Source organism: Panthera leo, chromosome B4 (assembly GCF_018350215.1).
Source record: "Panthera leo isolate Ple1 chromosome B4, P.leo_Ple1_pat1.1, whole genome shotgun sequence".
In the NCBI taxonomy this organism is placed as follows: domain Eukaryota; kingdom Metazoa; phylum Chordata; class Mammalia; order Carnivora; family Felidae; genus Panthera; species Panthera leo.
Genome location: NC_056685.1, coordinates 38,192,937 through 38,218,950, shown reverse-complemented (window position 1 = coordinate 38,218,950; position 26,014 = coordinate 38,192,937). Strand labels below are relative to the sequence as shown.

Here is a 26,014-nt window from a genome sequence, read left to right as displayed (position 1 = left end):
GCTGTAGTCTCAAATAGATGACAGTTGGAGGCAGAGAGGCTGAGCAGAGACCGTCAGGTTGGATGCCCTTCTGCATTACAAGAATAAAGAAAACAGGGCAGAGAGCATAGTTTATGAGTGTGCGGTTTTTTAAAGGTTTAGTTTAAACTCCTGTAATTGACCTTGAATTCCCTCCTAAGTACTACATGGAATTGATTTCTCCCCAAAAGGCTGTTAATGGCTTTTCTCTGAGACTCAAGTTCTGCTAATATCTGCTGTCACTCCATTATAGTATTTGCTCAATGAGAGGAGCTAATTCCCCCAAATCCGCTTCTAAATAGATTCAAAAGAGCCTCCTGGCTTGGGCAGGCGGTGCTGGGCCCAGAGGCAGGATTTGGGCGAGCACACAAGCAGCTCAATGGAAGGGAGGATCATGCAGCCGAGAGGACTTTGTGCCAGAAGGCGGCTCCTTACTCTGCTGCTCCTGGCAGTCCTGGAGCAAGTCCATTCCCCACTGGGCTCTAGCATCCCAGACTAAAGAGCAGGCCGGCTCCCAGTCTATCTCCCTACTGCTGCTGGGCACAGGAGAAGGAGTACAGTGACTGTTTGGCTCTGGAAAGCTCTGTCCAGTGGCCTGGCATTGTGGATTTCCCAACCTACTGAGTGGAGACTGTTCCCCAGGGCAGACGGGGTCCTAAACAGAAGCTGATGAGATGGACAGAAGAGTGATATGCAGGGAGGCAAGAGCGTCCTCCATTCAGTCCAGGCTTGCAATGATAGGGCAGAAATCAAGGCTCCCTAGCCCACCCCAGGCAGTCTCTGCCCCTGTGATATAGACACGCTTCCTTTTTTCTATCTCCCCCCACCCCCAGCAAACATCCCACCTGTCCTTCCCCCACATGGAGCATCTCTGCCTCCTCTTTAAACCCCAGCTGAAAGTGTCCTCCCCTGTGGATCCTTGACTCTTCCTCTGTGCTCCTAGAGCACTCAGCAGCTTGTTTTATAATTTTTTGTTTACACGCCTGCCTCCTTCCCTCCACGGCAAACCAGGCCTGCCTCCTTGTCCCTGTGTCTTCAGGGACAACACAGGGGTCTGCAACACAGGAGGCAGACAACACATGGTTGAATGAGTGTCTCTCTTCCCTCCCACTGAAGCTAGAAGGAGCCTCTGTGCCCAGAGCCCAAAGCTATGTGCATCCAAAGCTGGAGTGCCCTCCCTCATGCTGGTCCAGGGGCAGGTCCCCACCTTCACCTGGACACTGTAGGGACAGGTCGTAGCAGGAGGGAGGGGCTGGTGACCATCCTGGCGGTTGGCCAGACTGTCTGCCATCCACAGGAGGAAGCCTCTCCCTCCATCCCAGACCGGCTCTTCAAAATTGTGTTAGTGGGCAACTCAGCCGTGGGGAAGACATCTTTCCTGAGGAGGTTCTGTGAGGACCGGTTTGCCCCAGGCCTGGCAGCCACTGTAGGTGAGTTCTTGGGTCCCACTCTGGGGGTCTCACTCTGTGAGAAGGGGGCCCAGGAAGAGACTGGGGGCCCAGCAGGAGTGTCCATGGGGGCCTGGCAGGTAGGGGGGCCCGTGTCCACTTATTCCCCAGTGAGGCTAAAGGGGCAAGGTGAAGTCCACCTCCCTCACCCTGCACGGTGCTAGCTGCTGAGCTTGTTCCACATGGAGCGGAACCACAGAATGCTTCCTCTGTCCAGCCTCAGGGGAACTGAAGTTTGCCTCATGCTCCCTCGTCTCTGAGCCCATCTATTTCTTATCTTTTTTTCTCCATTTTCAGCAGGGCCCCGAGTGTTCATGCTTTTCCTCAGGTGCACACCTGACACCACAATCCCCACCCCATCCACCAGGGGCCAGCAGCTTCCTGCCCTGCCCTCCGATGTGTGTGTGTGTGTGTGTGTGTGTGTATGTGTATCCCCACCTCCCCCAGGGGCCAACAGCGTCTTGCCTGCCCCCCTGTGTGTGTGTGTGTGTGTGTGTGTGTGTATCCCCACCTCCCCCAGGGGCCAGCAGCTTCTTACCTGCCCTCCTGCGTGTGTGTGTGTGTGTGTGTGTGTGTGTGTGTGTAGATGGGTGGAGTGGAGGACAGTGCATTGGGTGGCTGCCTTTACCATCACATTTTACCCATTCTGCATCCCAGGCCTGCTGGGTGACAGCTGGGTTTCATCATTAGGCTCAGCCACTAATGGATGATCATGGCTTAATGTGTTCCCACTCCTGAGTAATATTTTATTCACATGGAGGCCTTTGCTCACTGCATTGGAATATGTGACAAGACTCAAGGGTGTACTGACCTTTTAGCTTTTGTTTGAATCACTCAAGCAAAACATAAATCCCTTAAGCACCTACTATGTACCATTTAACTGTTGGTCAGCTGGATTTGAAAATACATTGATGTGACCTACATAGTTAGCATGGGCTTTTATGTTCATCTCTTCAAATCTGTGTTCACACAACCCCTGTTATCAGCCCAATGGAGAGATCAGGAAACTGAGGCCCAGAGAGGTTAAGACGCTTGTCCACATCCCCTCAGCTGGTTTAGTGCTGATATTGGCCCCCTGCATATCCCTTCTAGTCCATCCCACAGTATCTCCTAACAGTACTGAGTTGTGTGTGCCCAGCACCCTGTGGGTGGTGAGGACACTTCCCTGCCACGAGAGTTGGGCACACATTGATACAGGCAGGGGAGGCTGTTAAAGTTCAGTGGGACACCAGAGGACCTGGATCTTCATCCCAACTCTGCTGCTGGCTGATCAGCTGTGTGACCTCTGGAGGACATGCCCCATCTTGGGGCTTCAAGTTTTTCCTCCTGGAGGATTTGAACCAGGTCATCCAGGAAGGCTTCCAAGCCTGGTTCTCAGTGCAGACCATGTTTGACCTTTGGCTATCTGACAAGCTGGCTCTATAAGACAGACTTTCCCTGCTCCAGGGCCCTGCCTGGGGAGACTCCATGTTCTTCCCTTTCCTTCCAAATTTTTTCCTGCATGTGGATCCCTTCCCACACACTTCAGGCATCCTGTTCTTACAGTTGGGTCTTTTCCTATGCTGTTATCACATCTGGAACATTCTCCTGTCCCCTCCCTTCTGCCTCATTCCACCCAAAGACTGAGAGAGTCCCCAGATGAAGAATCAGGACCCTGACAGGAAGAGGGGCGGAGCCTGTGACTCAAGCCTGGAAGAGTCTGGCCTTGAGAGGCAGGTCTGGGAGTGAGCCCAGTGTGCTGCAGAAGGCAATGGCTGTGGGAGGGAAGACTCACTTTTCCAGGAGCATTCCATGGGATAGGAACCCCAGGTCAGGGCTCCAGCACAGACTCATGGGAGGCAAGAGGCAGATGCCAGCCTCTTGGGCCTCAAAGGCATCCCCCTAGGCAGTGCACACAGTGTGCCTCTCCTGTTGATGAAATCAGGGAATCAGGGTCCGTTTGCATTTCCAACTTGTGCGCCTGAGCTGGAAGCCTCTGAAAAAGGAAAAACCAGACTAATTTGCACTTCCCAGGAGGCCAATTATGGAAACACCTGCAATTTAGGAAGGGAAAAATATCAAAGATTCCAAATCAGGAATACCCTTCATCACACTGCGCAGAACATGCTGGAACAGCAGCTGAAATTAGTCTCCCTGCCACATAATGTGCCTTGTTCTGGTACACATGTCAGTAACAGATGTCATGCCAACCACCAGAAAGATGCTCCCTTTAAAGAGACAGAAAGCCCCAGAGTCCTGCCTATGGCCAAAGCAAGGAGCCTAGACTGGGTCTCTGGCTGCCACCTGTTAAGGGCAGCAGCACCATCACAGTCAGGACAGTACTAACAGGGGCTCTACAGGCCCTTCAGTCTTACCACCACCATCAAAGGGGACTTCAGGTCTCCTACCACATCATACGAACGTGATCTGTGCTCGACTTGTGACTTGTGCACCATGTAAGTGCTACAACACAGCAATGTGACTGGGAGCACCCTGCCCGGGAGCACCCTGCCCACCCCACCTTAGGACCAGCTTTCTTCATGGGAAGGTGCTTGAGCCCTGTGGGTGTCCCGGAGATGTCAAATGATGGCTTGTGTAGAACGTTGGAGCTCACTTTGTCAATGACAAGACTGATGAATAGAAGATAAAGCTCCACGGAAACCAGGACTCTGAGTCCTGTGCTCCTTCCACTGCCCCACATTGGTTCACAGACCCCTGCTTTAAGTCACAGGCCACAACCCAGCGTGTTTCTTCTAGAAGTTTCCCCCAACAGAATGCACTCTGCCTTTTCTTGGCCACCAAAGTCTGGTTTCCTTCCTACTCAGCATTTCTACAGAGAAATCCCCAGAGTTTTTCTCCATGACACCTTGAAGACCCTCCCCACTCCCATATCCCTCCTACTCTAAATGATGTCTGGGGCCTGTCTTGTCCAGAAGGGCTAACGTCACCCTCCCTGGACTCCATCAGCCCAGCTGTAATCCATACTATCCCACGACAAGACTGGACATAATTCACAATGAACAGGGATTCCTAAGGTCCAACTGTCATTCAGAAACCAGTTAGGTTGCAGTTTGGGGGTCACTTCCATGTGTTCATTGAATGTCACAGCTGAATTTAAAGATTATGAACATCTGGGGGCGCCTGGGTGACTCAGTTGGTTAACCATCCAACTTTGGCTCAGGTCATGATCTCACAGTTAGTGGGTTTAAGCCCCGTGTCGGTCTCCGTGCTGACAGCTCAGAGCCTGGAACCTGCTTTGGGTTCTGTGTCTCCCTCTCTCTCTGTCCTTCCCCTGCTCACACACACTCTCTCTCTCAAAAATTAATAAACATTTAAAAAAATATTATGAACGTCTGACCTACCCCTCCATACCCTCCATCACACCTCATTTGCAGATGAGGAGTGAAACCCCACAAAATGACGTAATGCCACCAAGGTCACACAGCTCGTCAGAGGCAGAACTGAGACTAGAACATAGAACAGAGGGTTACCTCTGCTCCTGAAATATTAGAACTGGTTGTGGTCTTAGAAACCAGTTTATTCCAGGCCTTCTGGTCCCACATCATTGTACGTTGCCTCTTCTACTATTGGACTGTGACACCTTGTGTCTCCTGCCATCACCCCCAGCCTTCCCCATGGGTTTATCTGTTTCCTTGGCCTCTTTGTCCGAGGTTGCAGAGAGAAGTACGTTGTGTACCCAGCAGGGACCCTCAGCAAGCTCAGCATAGCACAAAGCCCATTTTGTCCAACACTCCGTGGTCCACTTTGCTCCCTGCAAGACAAGCTCTCTGTCCTCTGGCAAAGAATTTAGCCATTATGGTAAAGCAGAACCATGACAGCAGCCAAGACCTAGCTGCCCCAAGCAGCACCACCTGCCCCCACCCCCCACCGCCTGCATGCCTTTCCATTCAGGAGAAGGCTCTGTCTTCGGGGGCTTCGGACCCTCTGGCTACTTTAAGATCAGGCCCTGAAGGTGTGTTGACCATGGCTGGCTTTCTCTTGAGCAGTTATCAGGAAGCAGGAAGCTCCTTCAATCCCCTGGAACACAGACTGGGGAAGCCCTTGCACTTTTAGCTAAGAAGAAAACTCACCCTTTCAAATTCAGCCCAGCTAGTCATAATCCATTTTGATGAGAGCATTTGGCCCTGCACTTTCTAGGTGAAATGAGGCTGCCAGGTGTCCCTGTGCACAGGGCACTGCTCCAAAAAGAAGAATGAGCCTCAGAACTGGGCTTGCAACTCGGCGGTAGCTGCTGCCCAGCTTGGACAAGGCACACCGTTGCTGGACACCTGCTTCTTCATCCCTCAATGGTGTGGGGGTGGGGAGTACACATGCACTTACCCGTGAGCATTTGCATGCAGGCGTGTGCCCGTGCATGAGTGTGTATGCATGTGCATGTGTGTACAGATGTGCATGCAGGCGTGTGCTCGTGCATTGTGCGGATAATAACCCTCACGTGGAAGACACAGGAGTGTGGTGAAGATTGAGAGATGGCATGGGAAAACTAGAAATATCAAGCATTCTACCCATGGGACAAATCACTCTTTTTCTCTCTCAAATGCACAAATGCACTCCCTTCTCAGGCCCTCACCTGTGAAGCACAGGGACTGTAGAGTCCCTGTAGGTCTGCCATTCTAGGAGTGGATGACTCTCCCGCCTTCCTGCCACTCCTGGGCCTCTCCCCAGAGCACTAGCCTGTGCCTGTAGACATTGGCTGGAATGACCTTTTCTATTTACTGCTTCTCTGTTGTCTTTTTTGTCCCATTCTGTCCAAGATTCTGTTGCTGTCCCTTACTGAGCCCTCCATGTTAAAGGCCTCAGAGGCTGGGCCTTTTCAAAGAGGCAGGGAATGCCCTCTGGTTCCCTGATCTGATACCATGAGGGGGAAAGATGTTTTTAAAAATGTTAAGCATTTGTGAACATTCTTTTTTTTATTTAATTTTTTTTACATTTATTTATTTTTGAGAGACAGAATGAGACAAAGTGAGAGTGGGGGAGAGGCAGAGAGAGAGGGAGACAAAGAATCTGAAGCAGGCTCTAGTCTCTGAGCTGTCAGCACAGAGCCCGATGTGGGGCTCAAACCCACAAACCATGAGATCATGACCTGAGCCAAAGTCTGACGCTCAACCGACTGAGCCACCTAGGCACCCCCCCTTTTTTTTAGAGAGAGAGCAAGAAAGGGTGAGGGGTAGGGGGAGATAGAGGGAATCATAAACAGGCTTCATGCTCAGCAAGGAGCCTGACATTGGGCTCAATCTCATGACCTTGGGACCATGACCTGAGCTAAAATCATGAGTCAGACCCTCAACAGCCTGAGCCACCCAGGCACCCTGATTTGGGAACATTCTTACACGATGTAGGAAAGAAGAGTATGTTCTCAAAGAAGCTGCATCAAGGTCCTTATTTCTGAGGGCCACTGTAGGGGTACAGAATGCATGTCTCTGACCTTGCCTCTCTGGTCTAAGACTCTGGGTAGGGTCCCGGCCTCAGAGAGATGATTTTGAGTGGCCCAGTGGATGGAATTAGGAGCTCTAAACCCATCTTAAGGGTGAAAGCTGCTTTTGATTCCCTCCCTTACCCCTTTTCTTCTCTTCTGACCCCCAATCTGCCCACCACCTCTTCCCCTGCCCCACTCCTCCACAAAGCTTTGACTGGGTGATGGAAGTCTGAAGGTATGATCCATTCCTGCAGGGATATTTGGATTTTACTAGGGGAACTTTGAAAAATATTTTAGGGAGGAGGAGAAGAAAGAAATATGAGGACACTCTCCTCCTTTTCCATCTTTGCAATAGTAAATTCATGAAAAATAATGATTGTCTTTGCCTTGGTGTATTGCTTTTATACATATGTGATCTGATACTTATTATAGTATACACAAAGAGCATGTGGATTACACTACAGTGAGGACCCTACAGTCAGAGAGGTTAAGTGATTTGATCAGTACCCCACAGCCACCCCGCAGTGGCAGACACAGGACCAGAACTCAGGTTCCATGCCTCCCTGTCTAGTCCCCCACGTCTCCTCCCAGGAACTGCATGGGGAGGATTGTCACCCTTGGCCTTATGTGCTTCCAGCTATGTGGCGGGGGGGGGGCATCTTTTTCTGATTTGGAAGCGATAGGCTCATTCCACCTTGCAGGCATCGATTACCAGGTGAAGATGGTGCATGTGGATGGCTCGTATGTGGCCCTGCAGCTGTGGGACACGGCCGGGCAGGAGAGGTGAGGAGCGTCCCCGATCAAACCCTGCCTCCTGCATTGCCCATCACAAGGGCTGAGGTCCAGGCAGTGGGGGGGGGGGGGGGGTGGGTGGGGGGGTGGGGAGCCATGCAGCCCATGACCTGTGACCCCTTGATGGCAGGTATTGCTGTATCACCCAGCAGTTCTTCAGGAAGGCCGATGGCGTCATCGTCATGTATGATCTCACAGCCAGACAGTCATTCCTGTCGGTCCGGCAGTGGCTGAGCAGCGTGGAGGTGAGCTGGTGACCTTCCTAGGAGCGCTTATGCTGACTCCTGTCTCCCCTTTGTCCCTGCCCATCTCCTGCCTGGCCCTCTGCTCTTCCAAAACCCAATTCAGAACCCACCTTCTCCAGGAACAAAACAATTCTGGCGTTCATATGGCCGTTCATCCAAGCCCAGTACTGGGTACTGGGGATTCAGAAATGAACAAGACAGACACAGTCCCTGCCCTCATGGAGGTGGGGACTTGAAAAATACAAATTATATCAATAACTGTGTCACTGCAATTGCCCTAAGCACCATGAGCGAGTGGCATAGGATTGGGGGAGGGGCTTAGAGTGGAGCATCAAGGAAGGTTTCCCTGAGAAACCCACATTTAAACTGAGTTCCACCGTGTTCTTCCCCCTTTTCATCCCCGCACTGTTCCAGCTGCAGGGAGCCCAGCTGTGCCTAGCCTAGGAGAAGCACCACGCAGTGTTTTGGGGCCTCTGTCACATCCCTTCACAATGTGAGGGCCCCTGGCTCACCCCAAAGTTACCCTGGGCAGGGCACACAGGGAACAGTACTCTTCTGTGAATTCTGGGTTATCTGTGGGACTCTACTCTCTTGATTTATACTTGTAATAAGTCACTTTAAAAAAATTTTTTTTAATGTTTATTTATTCTTGAGAGAGAGAGAGAGAGAGAGAGAGCATGAGCAGGGGAGGGGCAGAGCAAGAGAGGGACACAGAATCTGAAGCAGGCTCCAGGCTCTGAGCTGTCAGCACAGAGCCCGACGCGGGGCCATCAGAGCTCTAACTCACAAGCCATGAGATCATGACCTGAGCTGAAGTCAGACATTTAACCAACTGAGCCACCCAGGCACCCCAACAATAAGTCGCTTATAAGTGCTTTTTACTTTCTGACCATCTGCATGTTCTTCCTCTACCCCTCACATGTAGCCTTCACAAGGCCAAAGTCAGTGTGGACAAGCCACATATGTGTTTTACAGGGCGTCAGCTGAGTATTTAACCAAACAGTCAGAGAGGATGTCCCAACTCCTTCCACTGGCGGGATCCATGCTTTGTTCATTTATTTGTTGAAACCACTGCCAGGCACTGGGAATTCTAACAGCAGATAAGAGACAAGTTTTCTGTCCTCATGGGGTTTATCCCTGCTCAAGCCCCTAGAACCTGCCATAGCCCTTACCTCCTGACCACACTGTAACACTGCTTTGAAGGTCACTCCTAAGAACTGACACTATGTTTGTCACTGTGTAACTGGTGCTTGGCATGGGGCCCCCCCAGAACTAGTGCTCAGCACATGTGGGAGGCATGAATGGATACGGAATCCTTACGCGGGCAGAATACTGGATACGGAATCCTTACGCGGGCAGAATACTGGAGTTGTTCATTTCTTCATCCTTTTGGCCCTAAGATCTGTGATTCCTCCCACCAAAATCTGTTTCTCTTCTAGTTTAGGTTGGCTGGGCCATTCCTTTCTCTGCTGTTAATCCACATCCCTCTCATTTCCAGGAAAAATAAGGAACAAGAATGGAAACTAAATTCAAAGGTTTCTCTGAGATTTGCTTAATACAAATTATTTCTCAAAGTATTGGGCTTAAAAAACTTACAGTAGAAAAAATGTAAGTTTTGAAATTTAGTGAATGGCTCTATACCAAGCTAATAAGGGAAATAAATTGTATGGGTAATCTGGAAGTGATTCCTGTTAAAACTTTAGAATTTATGACATGATTTTTTTTGATACAGCTACAGATTTATCTTCCTTGCAGAAATTAAGCACCAGGAGAAACATTAGGGATTACCTAACCCAGTGGTTCTCAACCTTTCTTCCTTGGAGCCCTGGGAAGATAATGATGTCCCCCAGGAACTGGGGAGTGCAGGAAAAGGAGCCATGGTCACAGTTCTGGGTCCTTCACCTCCCATGTTGGTCAGAGCCACTCTTCATTCAGTTTTCTACATTGGAGGCCCAGGTACAATTTTGTTAGACAAGAGGATTTCCCTTTGAAAATCACTGATCTAATACAGCCATCTCATTATCAAATGGAGAAATAGAGGCCATGCCTTCTTTTGCATCACCCGTTCTTTTCCCAGCCACAGACATTTAATCCCTAATTTGTCTCCTAATATCTAAATCTTTTTAAAAGTTTTTTTTAATGTTTATTTATTTTGAAAGAGAGAGACAACATGAGCAGGGGAGGGGCAGAGAGAGAGAGAGACAGAGAGAGAGAGAACCCCAAGCAGACTCCATGAGGTCAGCACAGAGCCCAATGTGGGGCTCGATCCCACGAACAGCGAGATCGTGACCTAAGCCAAAATCATGAGTCGGATGCTCAACCGGCTGAGCCACCCAGACATCCCTAAATCTTGATATATACTAAAGCAGGCAGAGGCTGTTCAAATAGTCTGGGATCAATAGGGATGGATAGAAGCAAACTTATAGAAACATGCTGTCTGCTGTCAGGAGGGGGTGTAGTTTCTGAGGCCCTTGTTTTGGACCAAGAGCCCAGGATCTAGCCAGAGATGTGGCATGTCACGCTGAATTTGGCGGTGGTGGTGGGGTGAAGGAATATCAGAGGGCCATCATGGCAGGTAGAAGAACAAGTTCCATCATTCTCTAGAAAACCAGGCCAAGCACCAGAATGTTCTGTCATTCTCTGGAAAACCAGGCCAAGCACCAGAATGTTCCGTCATTCTCTGGAAAACCAGGCATGTTCCCGAGCGGGGTAGGGCTGAAAAGCATCAGCATGCACCCAGGGAAGCCCTCGTGCATCTGTAGGCCCAGAAAGCCACACCAAAGGGGCAATTCCATATGCAGTTAACTCAGAATTATCTATGTGTGGATGGGGCTTTTCTGTATAGTTCAGAGCTTGAGTTTTCCTTCTTAAAAATTTTAGCAGAAGGTATAGGTAAACTCTAAATGATGATTCCAAACCTGGATAATCAGGATCACCATCAGTGCTTTCAAGTAAAACAGATGCCACAAGCCTTCTCTCCCAAATAGAATGATTCAGAGCCTGGAAATACAAAGAAAAAAAAAAAAAAAGCAACAGTTCCCCCAGGTGATTCTGATTCTCAGCTGCCATGGTTCCCCCAACCTGGGAAGTGCTTCTCAAAGTCTTATATGCATAGGAATCTCCTGGGGACCTTGTGGAAATACAGAATTTGACTCAGCAGGTTCAGAATCTTAGGTAGCCCCTGAGATTCTGCATTTCTAACAAGTTCTCGGGTGAAGTCAATGCTGCCAGTCCAGGGACCACACTCTGAGAAGCAAGGTTCTAAATCAGTTTCAAAGATGTCCGTGCTTCTTCGACAAGAATTTGCTGAGCATCATCCACATGTCTTGCACTTGCGAGGCTCTCTGGGGGACTGACTCGGTGTGGGGACCCAGTCTGATGGCCCAGGATTTCGAGAACAAGTGCAGGGGGCCGTGGTGTGAACATCTGAACAAGTGTCAGATGGTGGAGTCTGTGTTGAAGGTGTGGAACAGTGGGATCATGAATGCAATTATTCTCAAGAGTCTTGAAAAGCTAAGTCACTCTGCCTTGGCAACCAGCAATCAGGGGTGTCAGGTGACAGATTAAAACCTGACACCTAATTTGATCAGAGGGAACTGAAAATAATAAGAACTTTATATTTGTGGAGTACCTTATTTTTCCACAGAGCTCCAAGCACTTTGCCAACTCCCTCGCCTAGAGAAGGGAGGGTGGAGGGGGAGCTTTAATAACAGGCTTTGGGTTCCGAAGCCTTATTATTAAGTGAATGCTGGCCAGCTGTTCTCAGTGCCCCTTCCTCCCGCAACCTGAAAAGCAGTGTAAAAAGAGAGGACTTAAATTGCCACAGATTACACGTGGCAAAGACTCGCTGTTGGAAGAGGTTGTGTGGGGTGGGAACAGATGCTTGGGGGAGGTATGGACTTCCCTGAAAAGGAAGCTCTCGCCACCCCAGCTTGGCACTTCCTGGCCACGAAACTGGCCAATCACCTAATGACAGAATGGGCCAGAGGCTCTGAAGGGCTCCTCCTGGCCCCCACATGCTGACAGGCTACAGCATTTTGGTCCTCTGAGGGAGGGAGGGGGGATCCAGGATGGAGGAGTGTGTGCAGATGAGAGGACCCTAGAGGATCCTTCCAGCCCCGAGGGAACCCAAATCCTATGAGATTGAAAGAGAATGAAAGCATGCCCTGCTTTATGAGGTGGGAGAGCCCTGCCCCCATGGCTGTTCTCCCACCCCACCCACCGTAGTTTTCACCCCCCAAGTCCAGGAAACTTTACCTTGCCTTCAGGCCTTCTGCAGAAGGGGCCCAACACTGTGCCCGTTATTGTGCCATTTTACATTTCCTATGTACGTGATAGCAAATCAAAGCAGGTAGCCATTCCTGCCAATGCAGTATTCCAAACCCTCCCCTACCTCCTTCTCATCTCTGCTTCGGAGGACCGGTTCAACCAGTCTAATCTAGAGAAGAAACTGGTTGGGCTCTAAGGGTCCCATGGTTAGACCATGGAACAGATTGGACATCTGGAGACTTTGGGGCCTGTATCAGATAGGGAAAATGGGATTTGGTACAAGCCTGAACGGGCCGTTCGTTGATCCAATTCCAGTTTGTTGGTCCCCAATGTCTGCACCCCGGGTATGTTGAATTTCTTGTCTCGATCTTTTGTCATTCTGGTAGCCCTGTGTTGTTAGGCCTATAAGTCAAGGAAGTGGAAAATGACTGAAGTCATTAAGCCAACACGAGCAGTGTCTCCGAAAACAAAACAAAACAAAACAAAACTTGGAGATTAATCTAATGCAGCTTCTTGTTTTATAGATGAAAAGTCCTGCGATCCAGAGAGAGGAAGTGACTTGTCCAAAAGTACCCACAGCTTGCCAGACGCCCAGCCAGAACTGGAATCTAGGGCTCTGCCACTGCATTATGCTGCATTATGCATTATGTGACAAGAGCGTCACATGGCCCATGGTTGAAATCTGCTTCTGAAAAATAGGTGTTCGTTTCTTTTTTCAGTCCTTCCCACTTCCATCCCAAAGCAGAACAGTCCTTTAGCTCAAAGGGGCCAGGCTCACTCTCCTCTCACTTTGTGGACCACCAGCTAATTCTCATTCTGTGATCTTGGTCATTGGTGACAATGTACAGCACAGAGCAAAAAATAGCAGTTTGATTTTTTCCCCCTGTTCCAAGTTGAGCTTGAAGTGCTGGCAGTTTAAAACGAACTACACAAATAAATCTTGTTTTGACTCATAGTCCAGGGGGTGGATAAATATGGAAACCCCCAAGATATAATTTTGCAGTCATTTTTTTCTTAGCATAACTACATGCTTTAATGTGCTGAGAAATTTTTTGTTCTGGCTCCAGAGAAGTAGCAGCACTATCCTGGCTAAGTGCTTTTTCTTGCCTCCCAGCAAATGGATATTAACACACACACACACACACACACACACACACACACACACACTACAACCAACCAACCAAACCCAGCAGCTGCACGTTCTGAGCTGAATGCCAGTCCTCTGCTCCAAGCTGACAGCTCATGTTATTTAAAGTCAGAGGTGGGTAATCTTTTGAATTTTAGCACGTCTGTCTTCCAACAAGCTCAAGTTCAAAGAAAGGCAACTAAAATGGTTGAAGGTATGGAGAGGCTTCTGTGTCAGTGTCAGAGGATAGGAACCAGCTTTTTGGGGCCATCTCATAGCTCACAGAATAGACTCTGTGAAAAGTGGTGATTCTGACAGGTCCCACACAGACAGAGACTGTATGCCCAACGAAGTACGTTCAATTCCTTCCCTCTGACCTGCCATGCCTACGGAGTTCTACCAAACATCTATAGAAATTTCAACAGAAATCAGGTGGGGCTTAGACTTGTTTGCCAAAGGAGGTGTGCTTTCGACTTTTAAAAGGAAGTGTTGCTTCATCTGATAGGTAATGATGAGCCTCTTTGTGCAAAGCAGTATCCAGGCTGAACAACGGGTTGGGTATGTGAAAGGTGTCAGGTTTGGGCAGATAGCTCAAGACTTGATGTTAAAGTCAGAGAGGACCATGAGACACCCACCCTAAGCCCTGCCCTCCCCATGGCCCTGTGTCAGAGACTAGTCTTGGGCCAGGGTGATGATGGCTGACTGCCCATGGTGAATAGCACACCTTCCGGCCTTCCATGTGTTCTCACTTGTTTTTGCCTTGACTTTGGAGATAGGCCTGATTCTTTATCAGTGGCAGGCCAGGGTCCACAGAGGGGAAGTGAGGTGTCCAGAGTGTTTGTGTAAGAGAGGAACAATGCAAAGAACAGAAGCCACAGCTCCAGCTGGGGGCTTGGCTTTTATCAGCTCCTTCTAAGATGTTTTATTTTTATACCCAAGAATTGCTTTAAAAAAGACGACTGCTTCCCTTCCCCACCCAGAGGCAGCCCTGCTCTTTGTGGTACATGGGGCTCCAATATTGGGCTTGTGACTATCCCTTACCTGATGCTTAGTCATTCAGTACCCACTATCCCCTTTGCAAGTGATGAAACTGAAGCCGTCACCCATTCCAGCATACCAGAATCCGGGTTCGAATTCTGCCTGGGACTTCAAGTCTGATGCTCATATTTTCAGCATTTCCATGTCAAGAAATCCCACAAGCCTTAGTCATTCCTCACACATAAATCTACAAATATCTCTCATGTGCTCCAAACAGCAAGCCTTTTGGCCCATTTCCCTGCTTCCTTCTCTTTTTTCCCTTTTCTGTGAAAAAGTCTTCACACAAGTTTCTGTGGCACAACAGAGTCAGAAAATGGGGGTATTCCCATTACCCAACACTCTGGTAATAGGGAGCCACAGCATTGTCTGCATGCCATTAGTGGTTTCTCACGTGCAAACAATTGAAATGTGGCGCAATCTACTTAGCACGTCAATTACAGTACACGTAATTTAATCTATTTCTGATGGATCAGAAGACACTGTAAAGATCATGTAGTGCCTTTGAGTCATCATTATCAACATTAATTACCATCTTACCATGGATAAGTGGAAATACCACTTTTAGAGAGTTCTAGTTAATAAGACACTAAATAGCAGAGAGTTCACTGGAAATCAGAATTTAGAGAAAAACATTAGAGAATTGTGGACCCATATACTAAAGGGTCCTCATAACTCAGTGACTTTGTTATTGAATGTTCTTTGGGATTCTCTGAGCCTTAACGTTCTCATTTAGGAAATGAGAATTTTTTTCACTACCAAACTGCGATAAAAATGAATGTGTAGATTAAGGAACCATTGAGGCTTAATTTCAAATATAATTGCATTCAAACTTAAAATACATGTACCTATTGGGTGGACTTTGGACATTTTTTTGAAATGGTGAGATAAAGCAGCTGAGTCATTGACAACACTGTAAGTGATTACTAGCTTGTGTTATCCCCTAACCCTCTCTATTTCGTAAAACATTTCTCTGTGATGAATAACTATTGTTTACCAAATTATTATTAAAAGCCCCTAATTAAATATCTCACGAAGTAAAAATCACAGCCTGCTTAAATGTGAATATTACCATATTTACTCACTTAATAGCTGTGCATCCTGGGCCCTTGGCTTGCCCTCCTGAGGGGCACAAAAGGTACACACATTTCACAAGGGAGGAAGCCCTGGGGTGCAGAGACTCTAGGGTGCAGGTCTTTGGCTGATATGCCACAGTCACTGGAGGAGTAAAGAAGGTTGACCCCTTGAACAAACGTGTTACTTCTGGCCCAAGAAGTGCAGCTTCTGTGGCCACATGCTTCTTCCCCATGTGGGCCTTTGGTCAGAGCTAGAGCACCCAATAATAGTGATCTATCTGTACTGCCCCACGTGGTGACCTCCAGTTAGGTGCACAACAATCCTTTCATAGGCACTGTGGCCCCACGCCTCAGGGAGCTTATGTGCCCAATATGAGGCCCCTGGAGATGCCACGTCTAATCAAGACAGTCCCTAGAAATGCTCCAAACCACATTGCATTAATTCCTTTGGTTCGTTCTGGTTCATTTAGACGAAGTCTGGTCACTTAGGAATGTTTTCGGGGATACCGTAAGTGCTAGAAAAGGACACATAGTTCATGAATGTCTTCTGTCCCCTCATGCTGCTACCCACAGCACACCTGAGGAGCCTGCATGGCCCATCCAGCAAGGGTGAGTGGGAAGGGAGGGAGGCCTCAGACACCTCACAGAAGCCTCAGAAACTGAGGCTCTCAGCTTTTGGGATGACTCTTATCGCCTGGCCTGCTGTGGCAGCAAGGGATTCGCAAGCCAGATTGTATCCTTACTGCCAGCATTTTAAGCCTGCCCTTCTGGGTTTTCCTTCTGGATGCTTCTCTCAGTTGGGGGATTATCTGTTTTGCAGGAAGCTGTGGGAGACCGCATTCCTGTTCTTCTGCTGGGCAATAAAATTGACAATGAGAAAGAGCGGGAAGTTCCCCGAGGCCTTGGAGAGAAGCTTGCCAAGGTAAAGAGCAAACTTTCCATCTCTCTGGACAGGGTATGAGCCCGAGGACAGTCAGGCAAGTGCCCAAGAGCCTTGGTGGGAGCCTTTCCTGGAAGCCCCCTGGGAAGGAAGCAAGTGGGCAAGATGGGTGTCCTGGCATCGTGGGAATGGCATGTGGATGCCCGTGCATGTGGAACTTTCTATAGAAAGTCACACACTGCAAGATAGAGCTGGCTAGGAATGACTAGCGTATGGGGAATTTTCCCAAACACTTTTCCCTGGAACTCAGAATGATAGATTCTTAGATACTAGGAGGTTACTTCTTTAAATCCCCTATCTGATCTTTGAATGCCTTCCTCTGTGTTTCCACTTGATCACCTTCAGGGATGAAACACTCACTCTCTGTAAGGCAGACTGTTCTTTGAACAGCTCTGTTCACGAGTTTATCCATTCTGATCAATATTGAGTCCAAAAGCGGTGAACCCAAGATAAACTCAGAGCATGCCCTCAAAACTTTACCATTAAAATAAGCATCAGCCCTCTTTCCCAAGCTGGGGGCCAATAAGGCTTGTTGGAAATCAGGCACAAACAGTGGCACTCCTTGGCTGTTTCTACTGCTTCCGAGTGCTTTTCAGGAACCTGTATGTCTGAGAAGGTGGGGGTGCTTTCCAGCCCTAGGATTCCATATCTCTTAGTGTGCTTGCTCTAAACAGGCACTCATGGGACACCTGGGTGGCTCAGTTGGTTAAGCATTCGGCTTTTGATTTCGGCCAGGGCATTATCCCAAGGTCATGGGATCAATCCCCACGTTGGGCTCTGTGCTAAGCATGGAGTTGGCTTGAGGTTCTTTCCCTTTCTCCCTCCACCCCTTCTCTTTCTCTCTCTTTCTCTCAAATTAAAAAAAATAATAATAATAGGGGTGCCTGGGTGGCTCAGTCAGTTAAATATCCAACTCTTGTTTCCGGCTCAGGTCATGATCTCACAGTTGTGAGTTCGAGCCCCACATTGGGCTCCACACTGACAGTAGGAAACCTGCTTGGAGTTCTCTCTCTCCCTCTCTCTCTCTCTGCCCCTCCCCTGCTCACATGCTTTCTCACTCTCTCTCAAAATAAAGAAATAAACATTGAAAAATACTAATAAATAAATAAATAAACAAACAGGGACTTGTGACCCCAGAGGTCAGGAAAATGGGCACAGATGGTAAGAGTCAAGTAAAAAAGGAGCAGGAAGGGTTTGGCAGGTGTTCCTGCGAAGGGTCAGAGGGTAGCCACATGTCTGCAGTCCCTTACCCACAATGCTCACAATACTGAAACAGAAAGGTTTCTAGTGTTTTGTCTGGCAGAAAAATCTGACCAGGACTGACATGAAGCCATTTATGGTCTTTTTGTTTACCTCACTTGGATGAATTTTCCTATGTTTCAAGAAATATTAATATGTTTGATCATAGGGTGCTATCCCAGACCAACTCAGGGTAGTATATAGTATATACATCTGTTATTTTTGTGAAACTCAGAGTCTCTGGATTCCAAAGTACATCTATATCCAAGGAGTTTGATTAATGAACTGCAGGCCTGTATTTTTATCATCCCATTTTTTCCCTTTTTTATTCTTTTTTTTTTTTTTGTCAGTTAAAAAACAAACATACAAACAAATGAGGCTCAGAGCAGTTAAGTGATTAATTCAAGTGATCGTACAGGTCCTCAGGGGTGGAGTCAAGACTTGAAGCTGAAAGGTGGGTCATGCCTTCCAATTCTAGATCCTATGTACTCTCCCTCCTCCCACCGTGAAGTTTTCATTCTTCCAAAGACTGACCCAGAGTCTGGCTGTGGCACAAGTGTGGACAGGGGTAGGATATGGGCCTCTGGGGTGTGAACCAGGAAAGCTGAACTGGGGGCCAGTGTCTAGAGCCTCCTGATCTGCAAGCCACAGAAGTGTCCTCATTCAGTGGCTGCATCCCCACAGGGCATCAGCCTCCAGAGTTTCATGCCAATAGCAATGTCCTAAGGAAGCAGGAAATCTATTAACAGGAGTGATAAATGGATATAATGATGAGGCTTAGCCAAGAGCCCCCACCACGCAGGCAGCACAGCCTCTGCGTCCTGAAGTGATCGACAACTGTCCTGTGACACGAATGCTGACAGCCTAGGCATCTGGAATAGTAATTAACTGGTGTGAAGGAGAATTCCTACTGGTGTACCTCAGTGACATCTGCCCCAAAGTTCACGGAATGCCGGTGTCCTGGGCAAAACAAGCTGCTGGGAAGCCTGCCATTAACTCAATAAGTCACTGAATGAACTGACCCGCCCTTTATACTATGCCCTTGGTTTCCCTGCCTGTGCATTGTGGAGAATGTGGTGCATCCTGGCCTTTGTTCCTCTGCCTGCACCACAGGCTGGTGTGAAAAGGAAATGGGCATCTACATACCTGAGAGCATTTTGTGAAAGCGTGAAGCACTAAGGCAGCATACTGTTTTGTGTTTTACAATTGTTATAGCTCACCTGGGAGATGCTTACAGAACTTGCATTAGGCAGGGAGCCTGAGGAGACTGAAATCAACCTTGAAGAGAGCAGGGATGGGGAGAGGAATTAAAGGGGACTGTGAGAGGAAGTGAGGCAGGCGGGCCGATGCAGATGGGGTGTTCTCCTCCCATGGGTCCCTCGAGCTCCCCCAGTACTCTCTTTTTGTCCCCTCTGCTTTATGGTTCTAGGAGAACAATCTGATCTTCTATGAATGCAGTGCCTATTCCGGTCACAACACCAAAGAGTCCCTACTTCATCTAGCCAGGTAAGGAAGGAGGCACATCCCAGCAAACAGGGTCTGGTAGGAAACACTGCACTCACCCCTGAGAGGCCATTCCTCTGTCTGCCTGAGCCTTCTGGGTAAAGGGGTTGGAGGCCTAGGGCTTTGTATGGGATTCAGAAACAGCCCTCTGAAACACAATAGGGACAAAAAAGAAAGCCCCCTTGCCTCTTGCTCCCCCCCCCCCCAGTCTTCTTCTTCTGGGTCTTAAAAGCTGCCCTTTTCCCAGGGATCCTCTTTTTAAATGCAAATGCTTCCAAGAAAGGTCTTATCATAGGTCCCTGAACACTGGCTAATATCTTAGCAGGGATTAGCTGGCAGCCAGCAAGGAACAAGAACAGTTATAATATGGGCACGGGGGAGGGTGAGGAGAAGCCAGGGAGAGGAGGGGCTATTTGGGGGAAGGAGAGGCATCTAAGGTGACAGCTCTCAAAGGGTTAGTTCCATCAAAAGACTGGTTTCATAAGCCTCCGCCTATACCAAAATTAAAAAAAAAAAAAAAAAAAAAAGAACCATACAGGGCCCCATTTTCAATACTTGGAAATTCACTCATTTACCCATCTTGGCATTCATTTCATTCTATCTGTCCACCGACCTAACCATCCATACACCCATTCACCTATCCACCCATCTACCTATTCATCCATCCACCCATCCATCTATCCATCTATCCACCTATTCCTCCAGTCTATCCACCCATCCATCCACCCATTCACACATCCATTTATGCATCCCTACATGTATCCATTAATTCACCAATGCATCCATCCATCCATCCATCCAACAAATACTTAATAGTGCCCATTTGGGGTTCAGCGCTCATTCTGGGGAATTTTGTAAATATTTTCATTTGATTAATTAAGAACCCAGAATAACATTTTCTATGCATTGGAGAGACTGTGGAGTTATGGAAGACCATGAGGAAAGTTCTAGGCTTTTTTCTGCCACTGATTCTGGGGTAAAGTAAGTCTACCTCTCTGAGATTTGCCCCCAGCATAGGAACATCAATCATACCCTCCCTGCCTACTCAGACTGTTGTAAAATCAAAAGGGATGCTTAAGGTGAAAGCACATTGAGAGTATAAAGCAGGGATAAGATACTTACCACTATTTTTAATTCTTCACCTCCTACATTTAATCTGCAACTGTGGCAACATGGGACAGGCCTTCTATAGAGTTAATAACCAAAAAGTATCTTCTTTGAGTCTCTACTGTGTGCCAGGTACTCCGATAGGCTACAGAGACACAGAGACAAAGTATATAGTCTCTGCCTTCAAGCAGCTTTCTCACCTCAGGGAGCCAACCAAGGAAGCAGTGCATTATGACATGGAGTGATGGGGTTTTTACAGAGGAATGGTCAAAATGCTGTCAGGGGCACTTACATCACCTGGAAAATCTGGGGAGGCTTCTTTGAGGAGGTGTCATGAAGGATCCATATTGGCTAAACTTTGTCTTTACAAATTATGGTTATGTACCTGCACTTCTCAGGGGGAGACTTTGAAAACTCTGATGCTCTGGTGATGTTGGGTTCCCTCCTTATCATCCAGATGGCCTATATATAACCCAATGGCCTAGCAGCTCTCCTCTACTGACACTATACCTTCCCCTCTCCCAGGATCCTCAAGAAACAAGAAGATACAGCAAGAGAGGACACCATACAGGTTGACCGCTCTGCCAAAAAGAAATCCTGCTGTGGCTGATAGGAGTCCTCCTAGGACTGTTCCACCCAGGCCTGGGGTCCTAGGAGCTACCCTGAATCCTGCACATAGGCTCCCACTTGGATGCCTCCACCATAACCCGCCCAAACCTTTGTCTGTGTCAGTGACTTGCCTCCACCAATAGGAAGGGAAGCACATCTAGTCAGGAAAGCTGCTCTTGGAGCATTTTGAAATCTTCTCTCTCTTCTCTCTCTAGACCCCAGATGCCCATTTTCCCCCCAGCTTGGATTTGTGGGGAAAAGAAACAGATGGGATTTTCCAGAAAAATCACCACATGCCTTCTCCACCTCCCTTCTGCTCCCCTTGCCCTTTGGAGCTGCAGCACTGTGGTTGCCATGGCAACTGTGCAGGGCAGACTTGCTGCTTCCTGTAGGCCAAAGATAAAGCACTTGGGCAGGGCCAGGATGGTTGGTCTTCCCTTGGCTCCTCGGGACATCAATGGGATGCTCTTGGCATATGCTTCGTGGACCTTGAGATGCCCACACAGGTTGAGAAAAGCAAGCCAGGGCACCCACATTCTATTCCACACCCCACCTCCAGGGGCCCTGCTTCTTGCCAGGCTGCAGAACCCAGCCTCTAAGCAGCCAGCATGTCTACTGTATTTGTTCCCTTGGGGTCTCGGGAACAGTGCCTTACAAGAAACCCACAGCCTTTTCTCTCAACCACCCACCCATGACCCTGACTCCAGGGTGGACTGCGGGTGATTTAAGTATTAAGTGTGTGCCCATGATTAGGGAGAGGGCTTCCTTCCTACTTAACTTTCACTAAGAGATGAAAAGAAAATTAGGGGGGAAAACCCATCTGCTGCTAAACAGAGCGACCATTGCTGGAGTATAAATAAGGTATACACAGCTCTGTGAAAGCCATTTTCCAATGTTTCTCAAAATAGCTCTTCGGAAAATTGTACATGATGATTAATGGGATAGATTGACATGCAGACAGTGAGACCCAGCACCAGGTCCACAGTTACTGACTTCATTTTATTTTATTTTATTTTTCCAGAGGACTGTATTACAAAAAAGAAAGTGAGGCTGTGATGTTGACATATAGCTGGTGTTTAAGAAGTAAGCAGAGTATAGCTATAGGCTTCAGCATCCCTGTGACTCTACCAGCACAGGGCACTCACATTGAGGGGAATGATCTGGGCCCATGTATGGTTCCTTTGTCTGGGTAGTGGTGAGTTCCCAGCCCCAGCAGTGCTCCAGCATCACTGGGGTGGAGGGTGCTGGTAAAGGCATTCTCGCCCTGGGTGGGGAGCTTGGGTGAAAAGATCATAAAGATCACTGCATATTACTGCTCTAGGGCTGCAGGCCCAGACCCACAGGGAAGTGAGTGGAACCCACACCCAATCAGGACATGTAAGAATAGAGAGGAGCAGAAAGTGTCCACAGGCCTCCAAGAAGATTCAAGACAACTGTGCACAGCCAGCCAGGCAGAAGAGAATCCTCTGGTCAGAGTTCCCTGTAGCCTCCACCCCAGACTCCTAAAAGCATCAGTGCCCTGTGGGTCACCAGGCAAGTGCCTGCCTCCTTTTCGTAGGCTTTTCTTTCCCCCATTTAGTGCTTGGAGGCACCAGGGAGCCCACGGAGGGTGTAGAACAAAAGCCAGCACTAAGTACCAGGAGGTGCCCCATGGTCTTGGGCAAGTCAGCTCCCTGCCTGGGCTCCCTTCCCATCAGTAAAATGAAGCGTGGGCTATTCAACACTTCTGGCTCTTCCTGCTCAGAATGCTTATGATGACAGTAGGGGCTCTGGCCCCTAGTCCAAATTTGAAGGGAACTCACAGGAAATTCCTTTCTCTAAGAGAGGGCACTGGTGATGGTCTCATTAGTGGGATGCAGGGGATCACCCAGAAGTAGCCCTCCAATATCTGTGTGGGTGTGTGTTGCTGTGTGATTATATGTTATGGGGAGGGTGCAGAAAGAGGGTAGGGATAGCCATAAAGAAAGCAAACCAACTCTCCTGCTTCTGAAAACAAAAAAGCAGAGATGGCAACTGGAATTTGTGGGTCAGGCAGGCTATACCTGGAGTTGCCCAGCCCACATATGCTTTTATCCCCTATACCTAGTCCCTGGTTTAGGGCTGCATTTGTCCACTTCAGAAAAGTGCATCTAGGGGTTACAGCAAGGTGGAGTGATCCTAGTGCTGACCCACCAGGTAAACCCCCACAAATCCTCAAAGGTCCAGGCAGAAAGAAGAGAGTAGGAAAGGTCTTTAGGCCCGTGCTGCTTCTTTTTCCAACTCCACTTGAGACAACTATGCATGATGGCACCTCAGAGAGACTCTGAGAAATTCTGTGTCCCCAGATCAGAGCACCCCCCCTCTCCCCATTCCTTTTAAGCTATCATGGTGATCAAAGACACCCCAGTGGCTGTGAGCCTGTCCCAGGGCCTGGCAGAGTGCTGTTGGGGAAACCTCTGATTCCATCCCATTTACATTGCTAAAATGGCCTTGAGCAAGTCACCTGAATGGGTTTCATGTTTAGCTGTAGGTTGGAGGTTTCAATGTCTACTTTCCATGGATATTTTAAGTATTAAATGAGGCAATGAATGTGAAATACTTAACGCAGTGCCCAGCACATAATAGGTACTAACAAGTACGGCTATTATTGTTGTCAACATTGAGTCACTGCCCAGGCCATCATTAGTCTTGCCTTAATTTCAGACTTAGAACCAGCTAACACTAGTCATGTACCCATAAGTGAGGGCTTTCACAAATACTACCTCATTTGAGTACCCAATTGCCCTGCTCATTTGCCTGGCTTATGAGCTTGTTTTCAGTATTGCCTCTTGGCCCTGACCTTTATTGTTCCTGTGGGTTTCCTGGCTTTCCAAACACCCATATCTTACCAGTGTCTGTGGTCTGGTTTCAACCCACAGTCCATTCTGCTTCCCTCCCTGTGGTTCTCCAGGACTCAGACAGCAGCTCAGACCTGGTGCCAGGGTGTGTACCTAAGAATGACCTGTGGTCATCACAATCCTTGGCCCCACATTTTTCTCCCCTGTTCTGACTCCTTGTGCTCCTTCTGGTATTTGCTGCTGCCCTCAGCCCCAAGTTGCCAAACCAAGAACTTCAGCACCAAACCAAAGCCCTAGTTATTTTGCTGCTTGTCTAGCATTTGTCTTTCTTGACAGTCCCGGAAGTCTTTTCTGATCCTCCGTGATACACTAGCTTTCTTCCACCTCTCCCCATCCTGTACTTTTCCTCTGTTCTTAACACTTCCACCCAATCTTGGACTCCCCTTTTCCCTACTCTCCACACCCTGGGCCCACTCCAGGCCATAACTGTATGTTCTATCAAAAATAGGTCAACCTTTTGTCTCTGTCACTAGCAGTCAATGCTCTAAAGGAGCTTAAACCAATTTCAGCTAAGATATTAATGCAATTGGTGGTTTAAGGGCTGTGTATATACTTTAACAAAAAGTTAAAGGAGACAAAACTTTATCTCAAGGGAATAAATTCCTAATGGTCATGGGGGTCAAAGATTTAAGACAGAACTGCCTTCTCCTAACACAGTTTGCTTCAACCTATTTCTAGGTTCAAATAGGTTTATAATTGTTACATCTTCTTTATGAATTGACCCTTTATCATTATAAGGTATCTTTCTTGCCTTTAGTAACAATTTTTGTCTTAAAGTCTATTTTGTCTAATATCAGTATAGCCACACCAGCTCTCACTTTCTGCCTATTTATGCTTTTAAATCTAAACTAAGGCTCTTGTAGACAGCATGTAGTTGGATTGTGGTTTTTTTTTGGGGGGGGGGATTGCTTTTTGTTTTGTTTTTTATTTTAGAAAGAGAGAGAGAGAGAGAGCACATGAGAGAGAGAAGCAGAGGGAAAGAGAAAGACACAGGGCTCAATCCCATGATCCTGGGATCATGACCTGGGCCAAAATGAAGAGTGAGATGCTCAATCAACTGAGCCACCCAGATGCCCCTCGATTATGTTTTTTAATCTATTCTTCCAATCTCTGCCCTTTAATTGGAGAGTTTGCTATGTTTACATTTAATATAATGGGTAAAGTAAGATTTAGTGTCTACCATTTTGCTAGTTCTTTTCTATATTTTATATTCTTTGTTCTTCTGTTTCTCCATTACTACTTTCTCTTGTGTTAAATAATTAATTTCTAGTGCACTATTTTAATTACCATTTCATTCACTATATATATTGTAACTTATTTTCTTGATGACTGTCCTGTAAGTAACCATTAATATCTCAATTTATAGCAATCTAGTTTGGATTAATACCAACTTAATTTCAATACTACACAAAACTTTGCTCCTTTATAGTTCCATGCCCCCCTCTCATATGTTGTTATTGTCACAAATTATATCTTTATACATTTTGTTCCCATCAACGTAGATTTATTGTTACTGATTTATGCAGTTCTCTTTTAAATCAGATTTTAAAAGGAGTTATAAACAAAAAATACATTCATACCATTTTCTGTATCTAATTACATAATTATTTCTACTAGTGCTCTTTTTTTCTTCACGTTGATTCAAGTTACTATCTAGAGCCTTTTCACTTCACCAATATTTCTTATAGAAAAAATCCCTCTCAGTTTTGTTTACATGAAAATGTTGATTTATCCTTCAGTTTTGAAGGATAGTTTTGTCCGATTTTGAACTTCTGGTTGACAGCGTTTTTGCCCCTTTGCTACTTTAAATATACCATTCCTAGTTTCTGGCCCCCATGGTTTCTAATGAGAAATTACCTGTTAATCTTATTGAAGCTCTTTTGTGTATGTTGAATTGCTTTTGTTTTGCTGCTTTCAAAATTCTTATTTTTTTGGCTTTCAACAATTTGATTTTGATGTGTCTAGCTGTAGGTCTTTTTGAGTTTATCCTACTTGGAGTTTGTGTACCATCTTGGTTGGTTTCCATCAAATTTGGGGAGTTTTTGGTCATTATTTCCTTAAGTATTCTTTATACCCTTTTCTCCTTCTCCTTTCCTTCTCCTGTAATGCATATGTTGGCATGCTCGATGGTGTCCCACAGGTTTCAGAGGTTTTGTTCATTCTTTTCTTCATTGTTTTTTGTGTTCTTCAGACTGCATAATCTCACTTGCCCTATATTCAAGTTCACTGATTCTTTCTTCTGCATGCTGAAATATGCTATTGGGACCCTCTAGTGAATTTTTTTTTCCATTGTACTTTTCAACTTCAGGATTTCT

General features: G+C 47.3%; 1 protein-coding gene across 12 annotated transcripts in view; it reads left to right on the top strand.

Annotated features, from left to right (window-relative positions):
- Positions 1-24,630, top strand: part of CRACR2A (calcium release activated channel regulator 2A) — a 134,173-nt gene extending 109,543 nt beyond the window's left edge. For 9 of the 12 annotated variants that reach the window (XM_042945545.1, XM_042945544.1, XM_042945537.1 and 6 more), the window contains 6 exons: positions 1,316-1,448; positions 7,566-7,665; positions 7,805-7,919; positions 16,246-16,347; positions 19,034-19,110; positions 20,740-24,630. In XM_042945545.1, coding sequence (XP_042801479.1) covers positions 1,316-1,448; positions 7,566-7,665; positions 7,805-7,919; positions 16,246-16,347; positions 19,034-19,110; positions 20,740-20,824 — 612 coding nt within the window. In that variant the 3' untranslated portion in view covers positions 20,825-24,630. Of the gene's footprint in view, positions 1-1,315; positions 1,449-7,565; positions 7,666-7,804; positions 7,920-12,712; positions 13,450-16,245; positions 16,348-19,033; positions 19,111-20,739 lie in introns of those variants that run through there. The other 3 variants (XM_042945546.1, XR_006204659.1, XM_042945547.1) reach the window with 3 other exon arrangements.
- The last annotated feature ends 1,384 nt before the right edge of the window (positions 24,631-26,014 follow it).